Source organism: Bactrocera tryoni, chromosome 4 (genome assembly GCF_016617805.1).
Source record: "Bactrocera tryoni isolate S06 chromosome 4, CSIRO_BtryS06_freeze2, whole genome shotgun sequence".
In the NCBI taxonomy this organism is placed as follows: Eukaryota; Metazoa; Arthropoda; class Insecta; order Diptera; family Tephritidae; genus Bactrocera; species Bactrocera tryoni.
Window position 1 is genome coordinate 64,476,758 of NC_052502.1, and position 18,623 is coordinate 64,495,380.

Below are 18,623 nucleotides of genomic sequence, written 5' to 3' on the forward strand. Positions count from 1 at the left end.
TAACGTTTCGGTTAATTTGTGTGCGTTAACGTTACTCAAAACTCATTAAAAATAGATTTAATATTTCATTATATATGATTTATATATAATATATAAAATATAAAGGAACTATAAATTTTGTAAATCATGTGTAAATGAAACTTATAGGCTTTCTTAGAGGTGTCTAGGAACCTATTTTTCAGAGTACCAAACGAAAAAAAATAAACTTTTTTTTTGATCCACCTTAATATGCATTGATGTTTGACGATGAATATCTCGTAAACGCTTAACTCAATCGAAAAATCATATAAGACCATTTTTATAGAGCAGTAAATTTCCTACAAAACTATGAGTTTCATCATTCATAATAATTTTTTTTCATTGAGTTATAAAATTCATAAGAAATAAAAAATTTTCCCAAAAATAATCAAACTTCAACCGTTAATATCTTTTAAACGGTTGGGTCTACGAAAAAATCATAGTAGACCTTTTTTGTAGAGCATTCAATTTCCTACAAAATCTAAGGAACAAGATGTTTTTTCAAGTAGTTGGAAGCGAGATATAGATTTTTTTATCTGATAATAACAAAAAATATACAACTGTATGTAGGAGGACCTTCCCGTTACAATTAAAAACTCATGTTTGGAGAGGCTTTCTTGGAGGTGTCTAGGAACCTATTTTTACGAGTACCAAACGAAAAAAATAAAATTTTTTTTTGAATCACCCTAATGTATACAGTAATTCAAACAATTTTTGTCAGCAGAGTGGTGGAACTTCCCTTACATAAACCATGAGTACTGCTTATAACATACTTTGAACCTTCAGTCAGGAGATTTGACTATTACTGAATTTGCTAAGAAATGAAAGATATTTCAAAAACATAACTTTTTAAGTCCTGTATACATCGAGCATTAAAGGCGATTCTAGGAGAAATAGTACTTTGCGTGTTAAGTGCAAGTTCGATGAAATTTCTAGAAAGAGTATAGTTTAGACCAATTAACTTACGACATATGTACATACGAGGTTTGACAACTAAGTAATGAGACTGATTTTATTGCCGCGCTTGTGGCAAACCTGTGACCTTGAAATTCCCTTTCTCTTTTTCCGGCATCCCTCCCCTCTCCATTGATATATGTATGCGTCAAGTTGAGTAAACGTGTGTTTGTAGTGCTCGTCACGAAAATGGAAAAACGAAATCAAGAGCAACGCGTCGCGATAAAATTTTGCGCCAGATTGGGCGAAACAGCTTCGGAAACGTACGCTAAAATTGTAAGAGTGTATGGTGATAGTGCTCTTAGTCGTGCCCAAAGCTCAATGGTTGTCTCCGCGATGATTATTGTCTTTTTGATAGCCATGGAATCGTCCACAGAGAATTCGTTCCACCAGGGAAAGCTGTGAATCAAGTCTACTATTGCCAAGTACTCGAAAGATTGCGAAAACGAGTCAACAAGGTGCGCCCAGACAACGCTCGTAACTGGATTCTTCATCACGACAACGCGCCATGCCACACCGCCCTCAGCGTGTCCCAGTATTTGGCCTCTAAAGGGATCGCCATGTTGCAACAGCCGCCTCATTCGCCCGACATGTCACCCTGTTACTTTTTTTGTTTCCTAAAACAAAATCGGTAGTCAAAGGAACCCATTTTAAGTCGATTACGGACATCCAGGCGGCCGTGACGAGGGTACTCGCGGACATCCCAGTCGAAGCGTTCCAGAAATGTTACGAAGCATAGAAAACGCGCAGAAATCGCTGTATAGCTGCCTAAAGGGACTACTTTGAAAGGGATGGCAGAGTTGTAGAAAATTTTCAAATATACGGTTTTTGTGGAATCAGTATCATTTCTTAATTGTCATACCTAGTTTGTACAATAACATAAGTAAGAAAAGTTATTTAAAAAAACATCGAAAATTAAATACAAATAATTGGGAATTGTTGCTCGGTAGCTACGAGAAATTTTACAGCAATCTACTTTTCACAGAATTCTTTATATAGTACTAGATTAAACATGAAATCTTGTCGACCACAATTTTAGGAATCAGATTTTAGAGACTTATGTCACATATGCAGAACTCTTTAAAGATAAACTAGTAGATATATTTCCAAGAGTTTGTCGATTGCCTAGAATCTACGCCTTGCTATAAGTTTTTCTTTTATTTGGAAAGGTTTATATATAGTTTAAAAATAGCTAAAAACGACTTTTTTCAAAACCACACTATATAAGCGCCTATATAGCGATATTTCTGTTAATTTCTGCATCTAGTCAGACACGCTTTATAATGTACTAGTCGAATAATTCGTGTAAAAATTTGAAAACTTTTTGAACTTTTAACTTAATTCGAAACTTGTCTCTCGTAATTCACGAAAAAACCATTAGCTAGTGATATTTTCCTGCAGGGTAGCTGCATCGATTTGTGTATGCCAATAATAAAGCTCATCTATGTAGCGGAAAAGTTTAGCAGCCAACGCTTGCTGGCGTTTGTTACCCGTTCTGTGTCACTTTTTCAGAGCCATGGCATACAAATGGTGCGGCAGACCTCACGTGGTTGTGGTTCAACGCCCGCATGACCACCACCGCCACCGCTGCTGCCGCTAAAACGAAAGAAGGAGCTCCTTCGTCAGTGTTTGTTGGCGCCGCTGGCACCTGGCGATTGTTGCTGCTCACCATGTTGTGGCTGGTAAGAAGTATGCTGCGGTTGCTGTTGCTGGGACATGCCCATGTTCACACTGCCATATGAGGGTCGTTGACCGCCCATAGCGCCCACTGAACCCGTTGGGGTTGCACCTGCCGCACCCGTACACGCAACCGAGGAGGCGCGCGACAACGAGGTGCGCCGCTTGGGTATTACGAAGGGCGGCGGTGCCTGCGGTGTGTACTGTGGTGGCGTGGAACTTGCTGAAATTTGGCGTACAAAGTTACGTGCGCCCGTTAAAGCGTTGCTAGCGGCTGAGGACGTTGCCGCCGCCGCTGCGGAGGAATGTACTTGCAAGGAACCAGCGCGTGCCATGGCGCCGCTGCGTGGCGGTATGGCTGGTGGCGGTCCAGCAGGTAAGCCGCGCGTTTTGCCAATTGGTGGTGAGGAGTGCTGACTCTCGGTGGAGGTTTGTGAGGGTACGCGCGGCGGCAATTGCGGTAAGGGGCCAGTTGTGCTGCCACTGCTGCTGGTGCGGCTAACTGGACTGTGGCTGGGCACATGCTGAGTTGGTGGCGTTGGTTGGTGTTGTTGTGCATATTGATGTGCATGTTGTTGTAATGGAGAAACGGGTGACACTTGTGGATAGTTCGATTGTGGGTGATGTTGTTGTTGCATTGTGCTGCCTGTCGCGCTTGCTGTTTGCATGGGCGCAGCGGTGATTGTGGCTGGCGAGGCGTATGCGGCATGCGGCAGCTTCGCCTGTGGCTGCACCGTGGCCGTTGTCACCGTCGGCTTTTGCATTGGCATCGTGTGACGTATGGTGATTGTAGCATTCTTACCAGTGCCCTGTTGTGGTGGCAGATGTGTTGTTGCCAATGATGGCGACTTGTTGCTGGGCGTTGTTGTTGCCACTGCTGTTTGCTTGGCCATCGAGGCGCGTGGACTGGTAGCGCCGCTGCTGCTCGGATGCGGTTGCTGCTGCTGCTGTTGGTGTTGTTGTTGTTGTAATTGCTTTTGCTGTTGTGCGTGCTGTTGTTTCTGCTGTGCGTGTATGTCCTGTATTTGAGGCGTGATAACAACGGGATTCTTCTTCTGCTCCTGCCCGGCGGCGACATAAGAGAAAACGCACAAGACCGCATAGCAAATCTGGTCCGCCTTGGAGAAGTGAGAAAATTGAAAACATTTTTAGTAACGGTACGTGGTACTTATTAAATGCATGTGTTTATTTTGAACAAACTAAGGTCATTTGCATTTCTGTTTGGAAATAAGGAAATTCTGTTTTTGTAATGAAGGTTTAGCTAGAGCCGAAAAAAATGAAGTGCTTGGACATTGTTTCTTATTTTAGAATTTTGTATTTCTTATTCTTTATTTTTTCTTTTATCTTAGTTTAAATTGTACAGTTTGAGTTATCTTAATTATAAATTGGAGTTTAAAACATAAGCTTAATTGTATTATTTACTTTTCTTCAAAAGGGACTTTTTCGTGGATATGCTCCACAACCCTAAAGTCATATATAAAGTCTCAAAGTTCTGGTCTTAAAAACTCTCAAACAGAAGAAACTCAGTGGAAACATAATTTGTTAATATTTTCTTTGAGCGCTTATGGCGCTAGTGGGAGATACAGAATATTATGATCTTTGTGAGTGTGTAATTTACTCTCATATCTTCATATCTTCGCCTTTATTAAGTACTTAAGTCTCTGAGTGGTTCATGTATATTATTGGCACATGTTCCTTATATTTTGACTTATATTTCAGCATGTGAGTAAAATTAAAAAAAGGAGAAGAAGTAGTGAGTTACAAAAAATACACAATTTCTCTTACCCTTGAATTATACTTTACTAATATATGGTCCGTATATTTTGACAGAGTGGACAAGATATGCAATATTTTAAAAGAAATATTTTTCAAGTCGATGAACACAAAAATGCTCTAAATACTTCTATACTTGAATCAAATAATTCTGCTTTATACACATACATATGTACATCCTCTCCTAAAAAACATCATAACATAAAATTTGATTCAGATATACATAACTAGGCCACGGAAGATATTAATTTGGCTGTTTTTGGTCTATGGGCATGCAATTCATTAGCCAAGCTCTGTTGGCCAGGATTAAATAATTTTGAAATCTTAATATTATTCTCGAAGTGTATGTACATAATCTAGCGGTTTCGCTGAATATCAAAAATAATATAGTAGGACCTCAAAACTTATTTTCAAAACTTTAGGCCTCTGCTGACATTTTTAAAATCGTTTATAAGATTTCAGAAGTAAATTTTTGTAAAACCATTAGATTCTACTACTTTTCTCAACTTTACTCGTCTTTCACAGTAGTTTTGTAACAACAGACTTTAAAATGACACATCAGCGAATATGCTGATAATACCGTTATATTTTCTGTCTGCGGTATGACAGACTACTCTCATAAGGTAAGTCGCAAAAGAAACTTAAAAAAATATTTGTTCTATTAATTTAGCAAGTATTAAAAATTAGCCTAAAGATATTAAAATCTGTCAGAAAAAAAATATCAGTAAAATCTGGATTAATATCATACTGAATCAATTTAACCAAAAATTATTATCTTTTAAAGCAACTTCAAGAAAGTTGTTTATCTCCAGGTTGGAAGGTGTGCAATTTTATTTTATTTCTCTATTTATGGAACATATGTATATACGTATACATACATATGTACAAATGTATATTCGACTATGTATGTATTTATGACACTTATATGAGGAATTTGAATATATTTAGGGGGTATTCTAGTCTAGAAATTCGAAAAAATCGAACATTTTTTTCATAATTCGATAGTTTTGATATTCAAAAATATCTCCCTAAAAGGATTTTTCAAAACTCAAATTATTTAGTTATAGCCGTTTTAGTGACGTGGCAACTAGACCGATTGAGCGAATATCGTATAATGTAAAACTTTAAACGTTTTTCTCAAAACTCCTTTTTTTGATATCTCAAGTTTCTCAAGTTCTAATCAGTCGATTTATTTGAAATTTGGCATGAATATTCTTTAAATATATCTCTATCACTAGAAGCAACAAAAATTTGAAATTTACAATATTTAAAAAAAAAATTGACAAAATTGAAAAATTAGTGCAAAAATCGACCTTTTTTTTGAGTAGCCGCCATTTTATGAAATATTTTTTTTTTTAGTTTTGCTGCTTCATGACATAGGGACATTCGTACTCATTAAGAATCTGTCATTGTTTTATTTTTCAGATGACGACAACTGTAGAAATCATGGCGACGAGGACACGGCCTCTTTTTCCCCCCCTTTTCTTCAAGGACGCTTAACTCGATGAAAATTTTTTTTTTTTGAAATTTATTTTGTGTACTCTTCTAAGTTTAATAAGCAAATGATAAAAAAACGGATAATGAAAATATCTAGTGCTACTTTCGAGCCTCTAGACTAGAATACCCCCTTATATATATTACCAGAAGGAGGAACTCACTCTTAGAAATACATATAAAATCATGAAAAAGTCGTCAACAGACGATTATATTACTTATATTTCGACACTATAAGTAATATAATGAAAAAAGAAGAGGAAGAACAATAAAAACTGATGTACGTAGATGGATGACAACTTTTAGAGAGTCAATATCATTGGTAAGGACCAAAACTGGGTTATGCGTAGGTCACGAGACTACCAGACTAACCTAACCTAATGTAAGTGTCAGCAAAGTGAACTTTCTCTGAAAGAGACTAAAAAGAGGAAACAAGAACTGTAATCTGAAAGGAAGAGACTACTGAGCTAGACTACTGAGACTGAAAGATACTAAAAATAACTGTAATCTGTATCTATCAGAAATTAAAATAAAAACTTACGAGCAATATCTTTAGGGACGTCGAAAAATGCCAATTTCACATTAAAACAGCAGTGTTGCCGGACTTTCAAAACTAATGTCAAAATCAATATTAAAATTGAATATTATAACAACAACATAAAGTTAAATGTCATAACATCGTAATATTGTATATCGAAAATATTGCTTCATGGCTCATTTCGGTTCGGCTATAACTGCGTAAGCGGTGTTTACGTCAAAAAATAAGAAAAATATTTAATTGCGCATCAGAAAGGCGCTACTATAGTATAATATATTAACAAAGTTACTATTTTTTGTAAAAATTTATATTTTTTATTACTTTTATAATTTATGGAATAAAACAAAATTTAATGCTCAGCGTTACATTAGTTCTGAATCAAAATCCCTGATATATACATTCAAAATTTCCACAGTAGAAATGCAAATGAAGCTCTTGAAAATTATATTTACAAACATATGCACCCATATGTACAAAGATGCGTGTGCACAAACACATATGTACAAATTTATATAAGAAAACACATTTTTAGCTTTCTTGTGTTTTAGAAACAATTTTGAATAGCATTTATTTAATAATAACACAAGAGTAATATAAAAGCTATACACACGGCAAGCAGACTACTTAATTATATATAATATTTTTCACGCTTTTTGAGTTCTATTAATTCACTTTTCAACTTTATTTTAAATAATTTTTAAAAATATTTTTTTATTTTTATTATTTTTAATAAGACCTTTTTTGTGATTGTTTTATATTTATGCTTGGCATTAAAAGCAGCAACGCTTAATATACATGTAATATTGAGATAATTAAGATTTTGTTTTCAGTGTGTGGATTGTATAATTGTAAATAAAATAAACTCGGCACAAAATGAGGCAGCATTTTTCATTTTTACATAATTGTTTTTAATAAATATATATTGATGTACGTGCTACTTCAAGAATTGACGTAAGATGTAGACTGCAAATATCTTAAACTAGTTGCCTTTCAGATGTATCACAGTGCGAAAATTTTTTTAAGTTTAATTCCTACTAATTCCTGACGAAGAACGGCTTTGCTTTTAGTATTCGTCTTGCTGCGTAGTTTCCAAATGTTTAATAGCTTCCACAGACTCGGCAGCTTGAAGTCGTTTATTTGATTTTGCATGATTAATAGTTTTTCGTTTGCTCGGGAGGTTTTACCTATTCAAGGACTTTCGCCTTTTTGGCTGCTTTCATCTGCTCGGGAGCTTTCGACTGCTCGGGAGCTTTCGCCTGCTCGGGAGCTTTCATCTGCTCGGGAGCATTCGACTGCTCGGGAGCTTTCTTCTGCTCAAGAGCTTTCGCCTGCTCGGGAGCTTTCGCATGCTCAGGAGCTTTCTTCTGCTCAAGAGCTTTCTCCTGCTTGGAAGCTTTCACTTGCTCGGGTGCTTTCGCTTGTCCGTTAGCTTTCGTCTGCTCAGCAGATTTCACCAACTCGGTAGCATTCACCTGTTCAGTAACTTTCGCCTGCTGCGTTGCTTTCACTGACCTAGCAGCTTTCTCCTCTTCAAGAACTTCTGACTGCTCAGTAATTTTCGCCTGCAAAGTGACTTCCTTCTGCTCAGTAGCTTTCTCTTGCTCAATGGCTTTCGACTGCTCAGTTGCTTCTGTTTGCTCGTCAACTTCCATTGGCTTAGCACCTTTCGTCGATTTAATGGTTTTCTCCTGCGCAGTAGCTGTGGTTAACTTAATTTTTTTCACCTCCTCAATAGCTTTTGCCAGTTCAGTAACTGCCACCTGCTCCGTAATTTGCACGCGCTCAACTGTTTTTGTTTGTTCATCGACTTCTATCGGTTTAATAGCTATCTTATCGTTTTCTTTTAGTTGGTTAGCTCTAGTCAACTTAGAAGCTTCGACTGGTTCAGTATCTTTATTTAGCTTAATAGCTTCCACCTGCTCTGTAACTTCCACCAGCTCAGTAACCTCGACGTGCTCTGTAACTATAACCTGCACTTTCGTTGTCGCCTGCTTAGCAGCGTTCACCTGCTCAGTAACTTTGACGTGCTCAGTAGCTTTCACCTGCTCAGTAGCTTTTGTTTGCTCATTAGTTTCAACCGACGTGGCAGCTTCAACCGTTTTTGTAGCTTCCATCTGCTCAGCGGCTGTAGTCAGCTCGACAGTTTTTACCTGCTCAACGATCTCGGCCAGCTCAATTACTTCCAACTGCGGCTCATCTACCACTTCAATCGCCTCAGTACCTATCAGGGGCTCTTCAAATAATACTACTGCGCCGGTTTGCAATTTTTGGAGATGCAATTCGTAAGCGATCGAGAGTATACGTGTGAAATAAATGAGTATGTGCTCAACTGGCACCTTTTATTCCAGGTTGTTGTTGTTTTTTTTATGACGATGTTCATAGGAATTTTTTGTTGTTCGTTGAAAATGTGAAGATATGTAAGTTTGTGTAGCGAAATTTAATGCAACATTTTCAAAGAGCGCAATGAGTTACATATGTACAAGCACATGCAGAAAACACACACACACACGATTATAATAACGGTTATGTTTTGATTGTGATGTGATTATGTACGAATATAGTTAATTGGTGTTGTTGGTTGTGGTTGTGATGGTGGTGGTGGTGACAGTAGTGTGAGTATGCATATAAATATATGAAAGAAAGATACACAATAAATAATAAAAGGTGAAAAATAATATTAATTTTTAATATTTCTAAATTACATACATATAAACTGTCTTCGAAATATAATCTTAAAAGCATTTTTTTATACAAAAAAAATAGATAACCTGTTGCAAATAAGTTAGTAGTTAGCTTATTAACTGATTCGAAGTCTTTTTCTAATTTCTCATGCCATTCGTTTTATTCGTTTTATTTGTAAGCAGAAATATACTCAAATTTCCTTGAAGGTGTTTAAAACACTGTTGATTATTCATCCTGAAAATAAAAGTAACCAGGGTGCTTTCGCAAGGAAGTGATTAATCGAAAATGTGAGGATACTCTAAGAGCGAAATTTTTGATTATACATTCATCGGCTTAATGCTGTTTGGGCTTCAGGTGAAGTTGGTTGGGGTTATTGAACATACTTGAAATACTACTGTGCCCAAAACATAAGGCGACATTTGAATTTAAACTGCGCGCGCCGAAGGATTTGGAGAATTTTTTTTTAGGTTGGTAGTACTGTCAGTCACATTTACATATGTCAAATTTCATGTCAAAATATTCATTAGTGTTTGAGATACATGTCGTTTTGTGAGCTGCTAAAAGGGAGTTTTTCGTTTTTTGCGATGTCGAAATTTGTTGAGCAAAGAATTTGCATTAAATTTTGTTAACGGAATCAATTTTCTGCTGCGGATACGTTGAGGATGGTGCAGAAAGCCTTTAGTGATGAGGCTATGTCTAAGAAAAATGTTTACAAGTGGTATAGTGAGTTCCAAGCCGGCCGTGAACGTGTCGAAGACGAAGAGCGTCCAGGGCGACCATCAACCTCAATCGACGAAGCTCACGTTCAACAAATCAAAGATTTGGTGTTGAAAAACCGTCGATTAACAATTAGAGACCTTGCTGATGAAGTTGGCATATCGAAAAGCTCAGCCAATACCATTTTGAAGGATGTTTTGGGCCTCAAGCGCGTCAAATCTCGACTGGTACCGAAAACATTGATTTTTTTTGGAAAAAAGGCGTCGCGTTGAAGTGTGTGAAACGATGCTTTCCGACTATCAGGGTGTCATGAAACGCTTTATAACTGGCGATGTGACTTGGATCTATGCTTACGACCCTGAAACAACCGATCAATCGACCGAATATCGTGCCAAAAGAGTACCGAGACCAAAAAAATTGCGCCAAAGCTGCTAAAAAATCAAGGTCATGTTGACAGTTTTCTTCGATTATCGTGGTGTTGTGCATTATGAATTCCTTCCAATCGGTCAAACAGTAAACAAAGAATATTATTTGAACGTTATGCGTCGTTTGCGTAACGCTATCCACCTAAAAAGGCCGGAATTGTGGAAAGACAATTCTTGCTTTTTACACCACGATAATGCACCATCCCATACTGCCCTTGTAATTCGTGATCATTTCGCCAAAAACTCGACCCACATCGTTCCGCAACCACCGTATTCCTCTGATCTGGCGCCGTGCGACTTCTGGTTGTTCACCAAGCTCAAAAGACCGCTCCGGGGACACCGTGTTTATACGATAGAGGAGATTCAAGCCGCAGCGAAGACGGAACTGAAGTCCATCCCGGAAAGTGACTACAACCAGTGTTTCGAAGATTGGAAAATCCGTTGGCATAAGATTACTTTGAAGGGGATGAAATTGATTTGGAAGAATAAATAAAGAATTTTCAAAATAAATACAATGTCACCTTTTTGGGCACAGTAGTATATTCAGCAAGTCAACTAACTGTAATTGCGAGAGGGTCCTACCATAGATTTCCGTTAAGGTGCTATGAGTTTAAAAAAAAATCTAAAATTCGTGTGTACGTATTATCGTTCAGCCATTTTTTTTATTTGGCGTTTGGAATGTACGAGGTGATAATTTTCGTTTTTGATAAAAGAATAATCATTAATGTTGTCGGGTTCAAAATAGTATATTTGATTTAATTCACTTCCCAAATGTCGGAACACATCTCTAACTCGAATTTTTGGATAGCTTTAAATGTCATCTATGCTTATAACACGGCAACCTTTTAAATTTCTTTATATCTTTCGAAATGGCAAAAAGTCGCACGTCATGCCGTATTTAAACCATACATTGGAGTTCTGCACATCACAGCGAATTGTACAAGTGATTTTATTCGTGGCGTCACGAAAAATCTGCCTATTTATCAAACCTAACCTAATACTATGTTCCCACCAAAAATTAGATTACATTTAAACCTCTCACTACTCTCACCGTTCTCACTGCCGTTGGAAATAAGAAAAAACAGCTGTTTTTGCCATTCAAGAATTCACATCGCTTAAAATTTATCAAAAGAAAACATTGTCATATAGTATTTTGAAATAAAAGCCGTCTTCTTTTAAATATTTTCCATATAATGGAAATAATGGACGCATTTTTTTCATTTGGGAAGACGATTTTCAGTTGAAATTCCATTCATTGCTTTAAAAAAAATTTGTTTGTTTACATTTTTTTCACTTTGTAGTGTCTAAATCAGCTGTGATAATGTAACAGACTGCCAATGCTGACAAGTACTATGTGGTCCAAAATCAGAGTTGCACAGAGAGATTTAGCGTGGATCAGTTTCAAATCACTTCGATGAAGTAATTTTGAATTGTCATTTTTGTATGGCGAAATCTTGATAAAATTATAGGATTAGTAGGATAAACCACTCAACAGCCGAAATCGTGTGATTAAGTGTCGGTCTGAACATGGTATAACTTATACACACAATGCAACGCATAAGACCTTTGTGTGTAAGTAAGAAATGACCGTTCGCGCGTACACGAGAGTTTTGGTTAGCAATGTCAATTCGATTTTAAGAAACTCATAGAAAATTCAACAGTAATCTTTGGTAGTGCTATTAGGTAGCTAACAGGTTATGTGGCCGACAGGTGGCTTGGAGGGATACTAATAATATTTGACCGTATTGTATTTAGAGTTTCGAGGATAGAATTTTTCACAAAACTCATTGCTGGCATGACGAAACCTTTCCGAGTCAATCGCTACTATATACAAAACTATTATAAGCTTTAGCAACATGTTGTGAGCGTATAAAAACGGGTGGAAAAAACGGTTTGATAATTTAATTGAGTTAACGAAGTTATTTCAACACCAATTTTTTACACTGGTATAGGAATATAAGTATGTATGTTACAAGTTAATTTATGCTGAGCATTGATGATTACATTTACCCTACAAATTGCTATTACATTTATACTATAAAATATATAAGTATATGTATGGTGTACAAAAATAACTGTGAGAAATTGTGTGACAAATGTTGAAAAAATGTATGAATTTACAGAGTTTTTATATTAAACAAGTTATTGTCAAGTCCATAAATATTCTTAACTAAGCGGCTTTAAGTATTGTACAAACTTATGACAGAAACTAACTTCATAAATTTCATACTTACCAAAGTTGATTTATACTTTCGTTGAATAAGATGCCGTGTTTTAGGATCTGCAATGAAGAGTTAAAATTTCCATTTTAGTCTTTAAGCGATAACAGCATATTTGAAATATATAGTATGTATATATTTTTTCAACTAAATTGAATCCAAACAAAATACAATAATATTTATGGCGTGGAAAAGTGTTTAAAGCGCTGCATTTCATTATAGCTTGAAGCTACGTCCTGCGTGCTAGGCGCAATTACACAAGCTTTTTTAAAGCCGGCTTGAAAAAGTTGACGGACGTATGTAAAACTGACTCAGTTAGTCTATGAATGACTTTCAAATATAAAAGTATTTTGTGACCAATATGTGACATGGTCTACGAAAAGGGAGCTAACGTGCGAAAACTAGTTTCCTGGGAAACAGCTGTTAAAAATAAACAACTCGTTTCGTCAGTTTCTCGTTATCTCATTAATTGTTCTCCTTTCCAGAGACTTCAAGGACGTCCAGTAAGTGTTGTTTTTGGTCGGAATATTATTATAGTTCATCGTGTAAGTTGCTAGTGTGGAACATTTAAAAAAGTAACACTGAAGAAGTGACGTTTACTCTAATACCGCGCAGCTGCCGTTGTCTTGTTTTCATTCGTCTCTCTTTCCGGATGTTCTGTTATCACATTTGTGTAAGTGTTTCTGTCGATTATCGTCTTCGCATTTCGCATGAAATTAAACATGAGTGTTGATGAGGAGTTCAGTGCCGTATACGGGCAATATTTCCATGAAAAGGATGATGAAAACAATGAAGAAAGCGATTATGATGAAGACGAAGTATGTGTATCTCAGGCAGAAGATGATACCGAACAAACTTTTGTTAAGATTGACCTGTCTGTTGTTGAAGTACAGGAGAAGGAGCTGGTAACAAAATTTCTGTCAAAAGATTGTTGTAATAATAAATGTCATACACTGATACCACGGGAAATGATCGAGAGTACGCGGAACAATTGTTTAGAGATGTCGAAAAATGAACTTGATTTAGTGATACTAAGTCACATCGAAGCTGGAATTATGAGTAACGAAAAGCTAGAAAGTGTATACGCAAAGCTTGTTGGGCGGAAGAAATATGGAATATACTTTTTGGATTCTATCACGTGAAAAAGCATCTCATCTTCCATCCGAATCAACTAAAAAGTGAAAATTGATTTTTTGACACCTAAGCCCCCTTTCCATAGACCAGGCCACATATGGAATTAACGACCTTTATATCACATTTTATAAAAATAATGAAAATTAAATGAAGAAAACATTATGCATTAAAACTTGTACGGAAATGCTTTATGTATTAAATGTATTTTTCTGACAAAACAATCTTCATTAAATGTAACGGGGCAGAACTGTCGCAATCTCCGCTTAAGTTACGTCAAATTCTATGACAATTACCCGTCTGAAGAACAACAAAGCGACAAGGGCCGATGGTTTACCGGCCGAGCTATTCAAGTACGGCGACGAAGAGCTGACAAGGTGCATGCATCAGCTTATTTGCAAGATATGGTCGGATGACCATCCTCAAAAGGGGGAACAACACAATCTGCGACAATAACCATGGGATAAGTCTCCTTAAAATCGCTTATAAGGTCTTATTTAGTGTAGTGTGTGAATTACTGAAGCCCACTGTCAACGAAGTGGTTGAACCTTGCCAGTGTTACTTTAGAGCTGGAAAATCTACCATCGACCAGAATGCGCCAAACCGTGGAAAATACCAGTGAAAGGAAAATCAACACACAGCAACTCTTTGTCGATTTTAAAGCCGCTTTCGACAGCACGAAAAGGAACTGCCCCTATGTCTCTATGTCTGAACTTAGTTTCCCGCAAAGCTAAAACGACTGTGTAAGATGACGTTAAGCAACACCAAAAGCTCCATCAGGACCGGGAAGCAGCTGGCTAGGTCATGTTGTCCGGATGAGAGATAACATTCCAGCACTTGATATCTTGAATTGACGCCAAATAGCGAAAAGAAGAAACGACTGGCGCGCTGTTGCTAACCGATCCGCAACTTTTGTTAACAATTTATTGCTAATTCTTTAGACAAAAAGTTTGATCTTTATACTCTTGCAACCAGCTGCTACAGAGTATAATAGTTGTGTTCACCTAACGGTTGTATGTATCACCTAAAACGACTCCATATACATAGATGTAGGGATACATATATGTACATATATATAAATGATCAGGATGACGAAAAAAGTTGATATCCAGGTGACTGTCTGTCTGTCCGTCTATGCAAGCTGTAACTTGAGTAAAAAATTGAGATATCTTGATGAAACTTGGTATGCGGGTTTCTTAGTACAAATAATATTACGAAATTACTAAAGCTACAACAAACGAAAGATGACCCCGCTTATTCCCCATATAACAGTACTCTTAAAAACTACTAAAAGCTCAATAAATCAATAGCTAATCACGACAGAGACATTAAATTTTATCTCCGGGATGGTATGAGAAGGTTTAAGGGCAGCCAGTGTGAAAATTAGACGAGGGGCGTGGCACCGCCCACTTTTTGATGAAATCACATACATATCTCGGGACCCGAAATACCGATTTCGATTAAACTCAAGTCGTGCATAACATTTCTAATATCACCTTTTCACAGTCTGAAAATGGGAAAAATCGGAACACGCTTCTTCGCACATAGCACAGTTTTAAACTCCGCTTGATTCTTTCACTTTCCAGTACACATGGGTTGAATCGGTACAATACTTCCCTGTGCACCTATATATGCAATATAAATATTTTCGAACAGGGGATTTAACGCTGGATATATCGGCCAATATTTGATTTATCTCAACGAAAATTTTGAATTTTTACTCATAACAGTATATCTTTGTGCCTAAAATAGATACAATGTGGCGAAAACTTGACCTATCTCCCATATAACTATTACGATTTTCATGACGATTTTCATGTGAGACACCTTAATGAAATCCAGAGAACATTTTTTAGTATGTGGTATGATAATAGTTAATAGATTAAATCGGGTCAATACTACCTCAACTCCCATATATCACGTATAATGACTTTCGTTTTTCTGACAAACCTTATGCCGAATTTATCGGTCAGTGGATGAGTTATATACAGGTCCGGCACTCGAAGTGTAACCAACTTCAGACCGTTCGCTCAGCTGTCGCACTGGAATCAGCTGTTTATAAATTTGCTAAATGACAGTTCGGAGTATTGTTCACAAGTGTACAAAAGCGTTTTGCCAAAAGTGAACGCAAAAAAAAGTGACCAGCGATAGAGTTCAAACGTAATAGTGTGATTGCTTTATATTTAGCTGGAAAATCACAGCCAACAATTGCTCGTGAGCTCAAATACGTTAATGTGAATAAAGTTTCTGTTTATCACACCATCACTCGTTACAATGATATTGGTAGCATTGCAAAAAGCCATGGAGGTGGTCATCAAAAGAGTGCAATGTCACGTGAGAAGGTTCGGAAAATGAAGAAGCGACTTGAGCGAAATCCACGACAAAGTGCCAATCAAATGGCTAAAGAACTGAAAATATCCGACCGCAGCATCCGACGCATATTAAGAAATGAGCTCAAGGTCAAGCCTTACAAGTTCCAAAAGGACCATGATCTCACACCGAAGCAGCAACAAGTAAGACTTGAGAGAGCGTAGCAGTTGCTTCGCTTGGCCGAAAGCGGTCAAATTCCGAACATTGTGTTTTCGTAAACTCTCAAAACGATAGGGTTTACTTGACCGACCGTTCATACGAGAATCTAAGGCATCGGTTGGCCAACAGGAGGCAGCACCCGCCACAAATAATGGTTTGGGCCGCTGTCACCGCAGATGGGCGCTCTCCAATTGTTTTGATCGTCAAAGTAAATGCGACATATTATCGGGAAAATATTCTGGAGGCTGCTTTGAAGCCGTGGGCAAACAAATATTTCGGTCGCGAACCATGGACGTTTCAACAAGACTCAGCACCGTCTCACAAAGCGCGAGTGAACCAAGAATGACTGAAAAACAACGTGCCGAACTTCATTACGACCACACAATGGCGCTCGAATTCACCAGATGCGAATCCAATGGATTATTCTCTATGGGCCATTTTAGAGAGCAAGGTCCGAAGTAAAAAATACACCAGTCTCGAGGTGCTGTAGAAAGCCATTGTCCGTGAGTGGGCCAAAATACCGGCAAGTCACATTAGGACAGCTTGCGATTCGTTTTTTAACCGTCTCAAGGCCATAGTTAAGGCAAAGTGTGGTCATATTGAGCAAAAGTGAATTGGTGCTGAATTTATGATTATTTCCACACATTTTGTACTTTATACTTTAAAATAAATAAAAATAATTTTCCAAACCGAATTTATGGTTTTTTCAATTGGTTCGAGTACCGGACCCTGTAGAGTATATGTACATATATGTGACCTGGTCTACGGAAAGGGGGCTTAGGTGTCAAAAAAAAGGAGAACAATTAATGAGATAACGAGAAACTGACGATTATTTTTAACAGCTTTTCCCAGAAAACTAGATTTCGCACGTTAGCTCCCTTTCGTAGACCAGGTCACATATATAAAATTGCTTAGATTCCGTTTCTCCGGCATTTCACTGGCATTGATTCCTGCAAGTTGCAAGAGTATAAAATGTTCGGTTGCACCCGAACTTAGCTTGTTTGAAATCATTTGTTTTAAAGCAAAGATACTCACTGTACTCTTCCAGCACGAAAATGCCGCCCATCTGCGTGAAGCACTTTCGTATGTGATCCAGCCGCACGAAAAACTGCAATAACGGTAACAATATGTTTAAAACATTTTAAATTGTTTTCAATATACACAAAATAATAATACTAAATCAATTTATTAGCATTTTATTGCATTATTAATTATTTACTGTTGAAACAATTTGTTATGTGTGTGTGTAATTTTGTGGATTATTTTCGTTTGAGAACAGGACATGCAGTTTTTAGCTATTTATTAGAGTTGTTGCTACCAAAAAACAAAAACAAAATGTATTTCTTAAAATAAAAACAAAACAAAAATTTACTTTTATGCTGGCGAGCTATGCGCACAGAAGCTTTACAAAAATAAAACTAAGCTTTGCATACCAATTCACTTATAAGCGTTTCAACGCGCTGCTAATGCATTTACAAAAGCTTAAGCTAAGTACAGACTTAAGTAGCGACGCTACGACTATTAAACTAAAATGCGGTACATAGATATACATACATAAAAAGCCATGGCATAGACGGATAGCTAAATCAAAAGCAAAGCGAAAGCTAAATAAAAAGCGCAACTAAAGGAAAGCTTACAGAAATGAAAAAAAAAAAACAGATCAACAGGCCAATATTAACAACTCGAGAATTTTGTAAAATAATATTTTAGGGCACAAAATTATGTACTTGTAGGCGATCACGCACTAACGTAGCCATTTGCCGGCAGTTTGCGGTATTTTCGAAGCAAGTAGGCGCGCTTGTACTAATACCGTGCATGAGCAAAGCGTTTTGTTAATATATATGTACGAGTATGTATGTTTTTTAGCGTAGTGATATTTAAAAAGTCAAATTGATAGGAAGAAAAAAAAGTTGGCAAAAACATTAAAAAATTGACAGAAACGTAAACAAACAAAAATTAAAAACAAAAATATTTAAAAAAAATAATAATTTAGAAAAATGAAAAAAATATCTAAAAACGTTAAAAACGTAGAAAATTTATAAAAAAAAAATAAGAAAAAATCTATGATTATTTCATACTCCAAATGTGTGTTATCACTTTAATTATATAGAACATAAACAAAACGCAAGCTAGGGTTTAAAGTTCCAAAAAAACTGTATATGATTATCTGTTGGATTTCATTGTTTTCCTTTTTTAGCATAGTACAGGTATAATTCAATTCTAATTAGCACTTGTGAGATGGTCTAAAATCAAAAATATACCAAGAAATTGTCTTAAGCTATTGGGTAAGCTATAACTGTATGCTTTGGTGGCGACTAAGGCTAACAACAAAAATTAAATTCAAATATAACAACAAACAGCTTAAGTCTTATAGTCATTTATGATAATAATAGTAGTGATCTGTGTTGTTGTTGTTGTTGTGATTTATTTTATGTATTGCAACTGCTTCAAGGTGACAAAAATAAG

At 36.7% G+C, this 18,623-nt stretch overlaps 1 protein-coding gene across 1 annotated transcript in view; it reads right to left on the reverse strand.

Annotated features, from left to right (window-relative positions):
• Positions 1-1,902: 1,902 nt before the first annotated feature.
• LOC120776196 (MAP kinase-activating death domain protein) overlaps positions 1,903-18,623 on the reverse strand; it is an 86,094-nt gene continuing 69,373 nt past the window's right edge. Inside the window, 3 exon segments of the mRNA XM_040106822.1 lie at positions 1,903-3,767; positions 12,513-12,559; positions 17,193-17,265. Of these exon segments, the coding sequence (XP_039962756.1) occupies positions 2,595-3,767; positions 12,513-12,559; positions 17,193-17,265 (1,293 nt within the window). The 3' untranslated portion in view covers positions 1,903-2,594.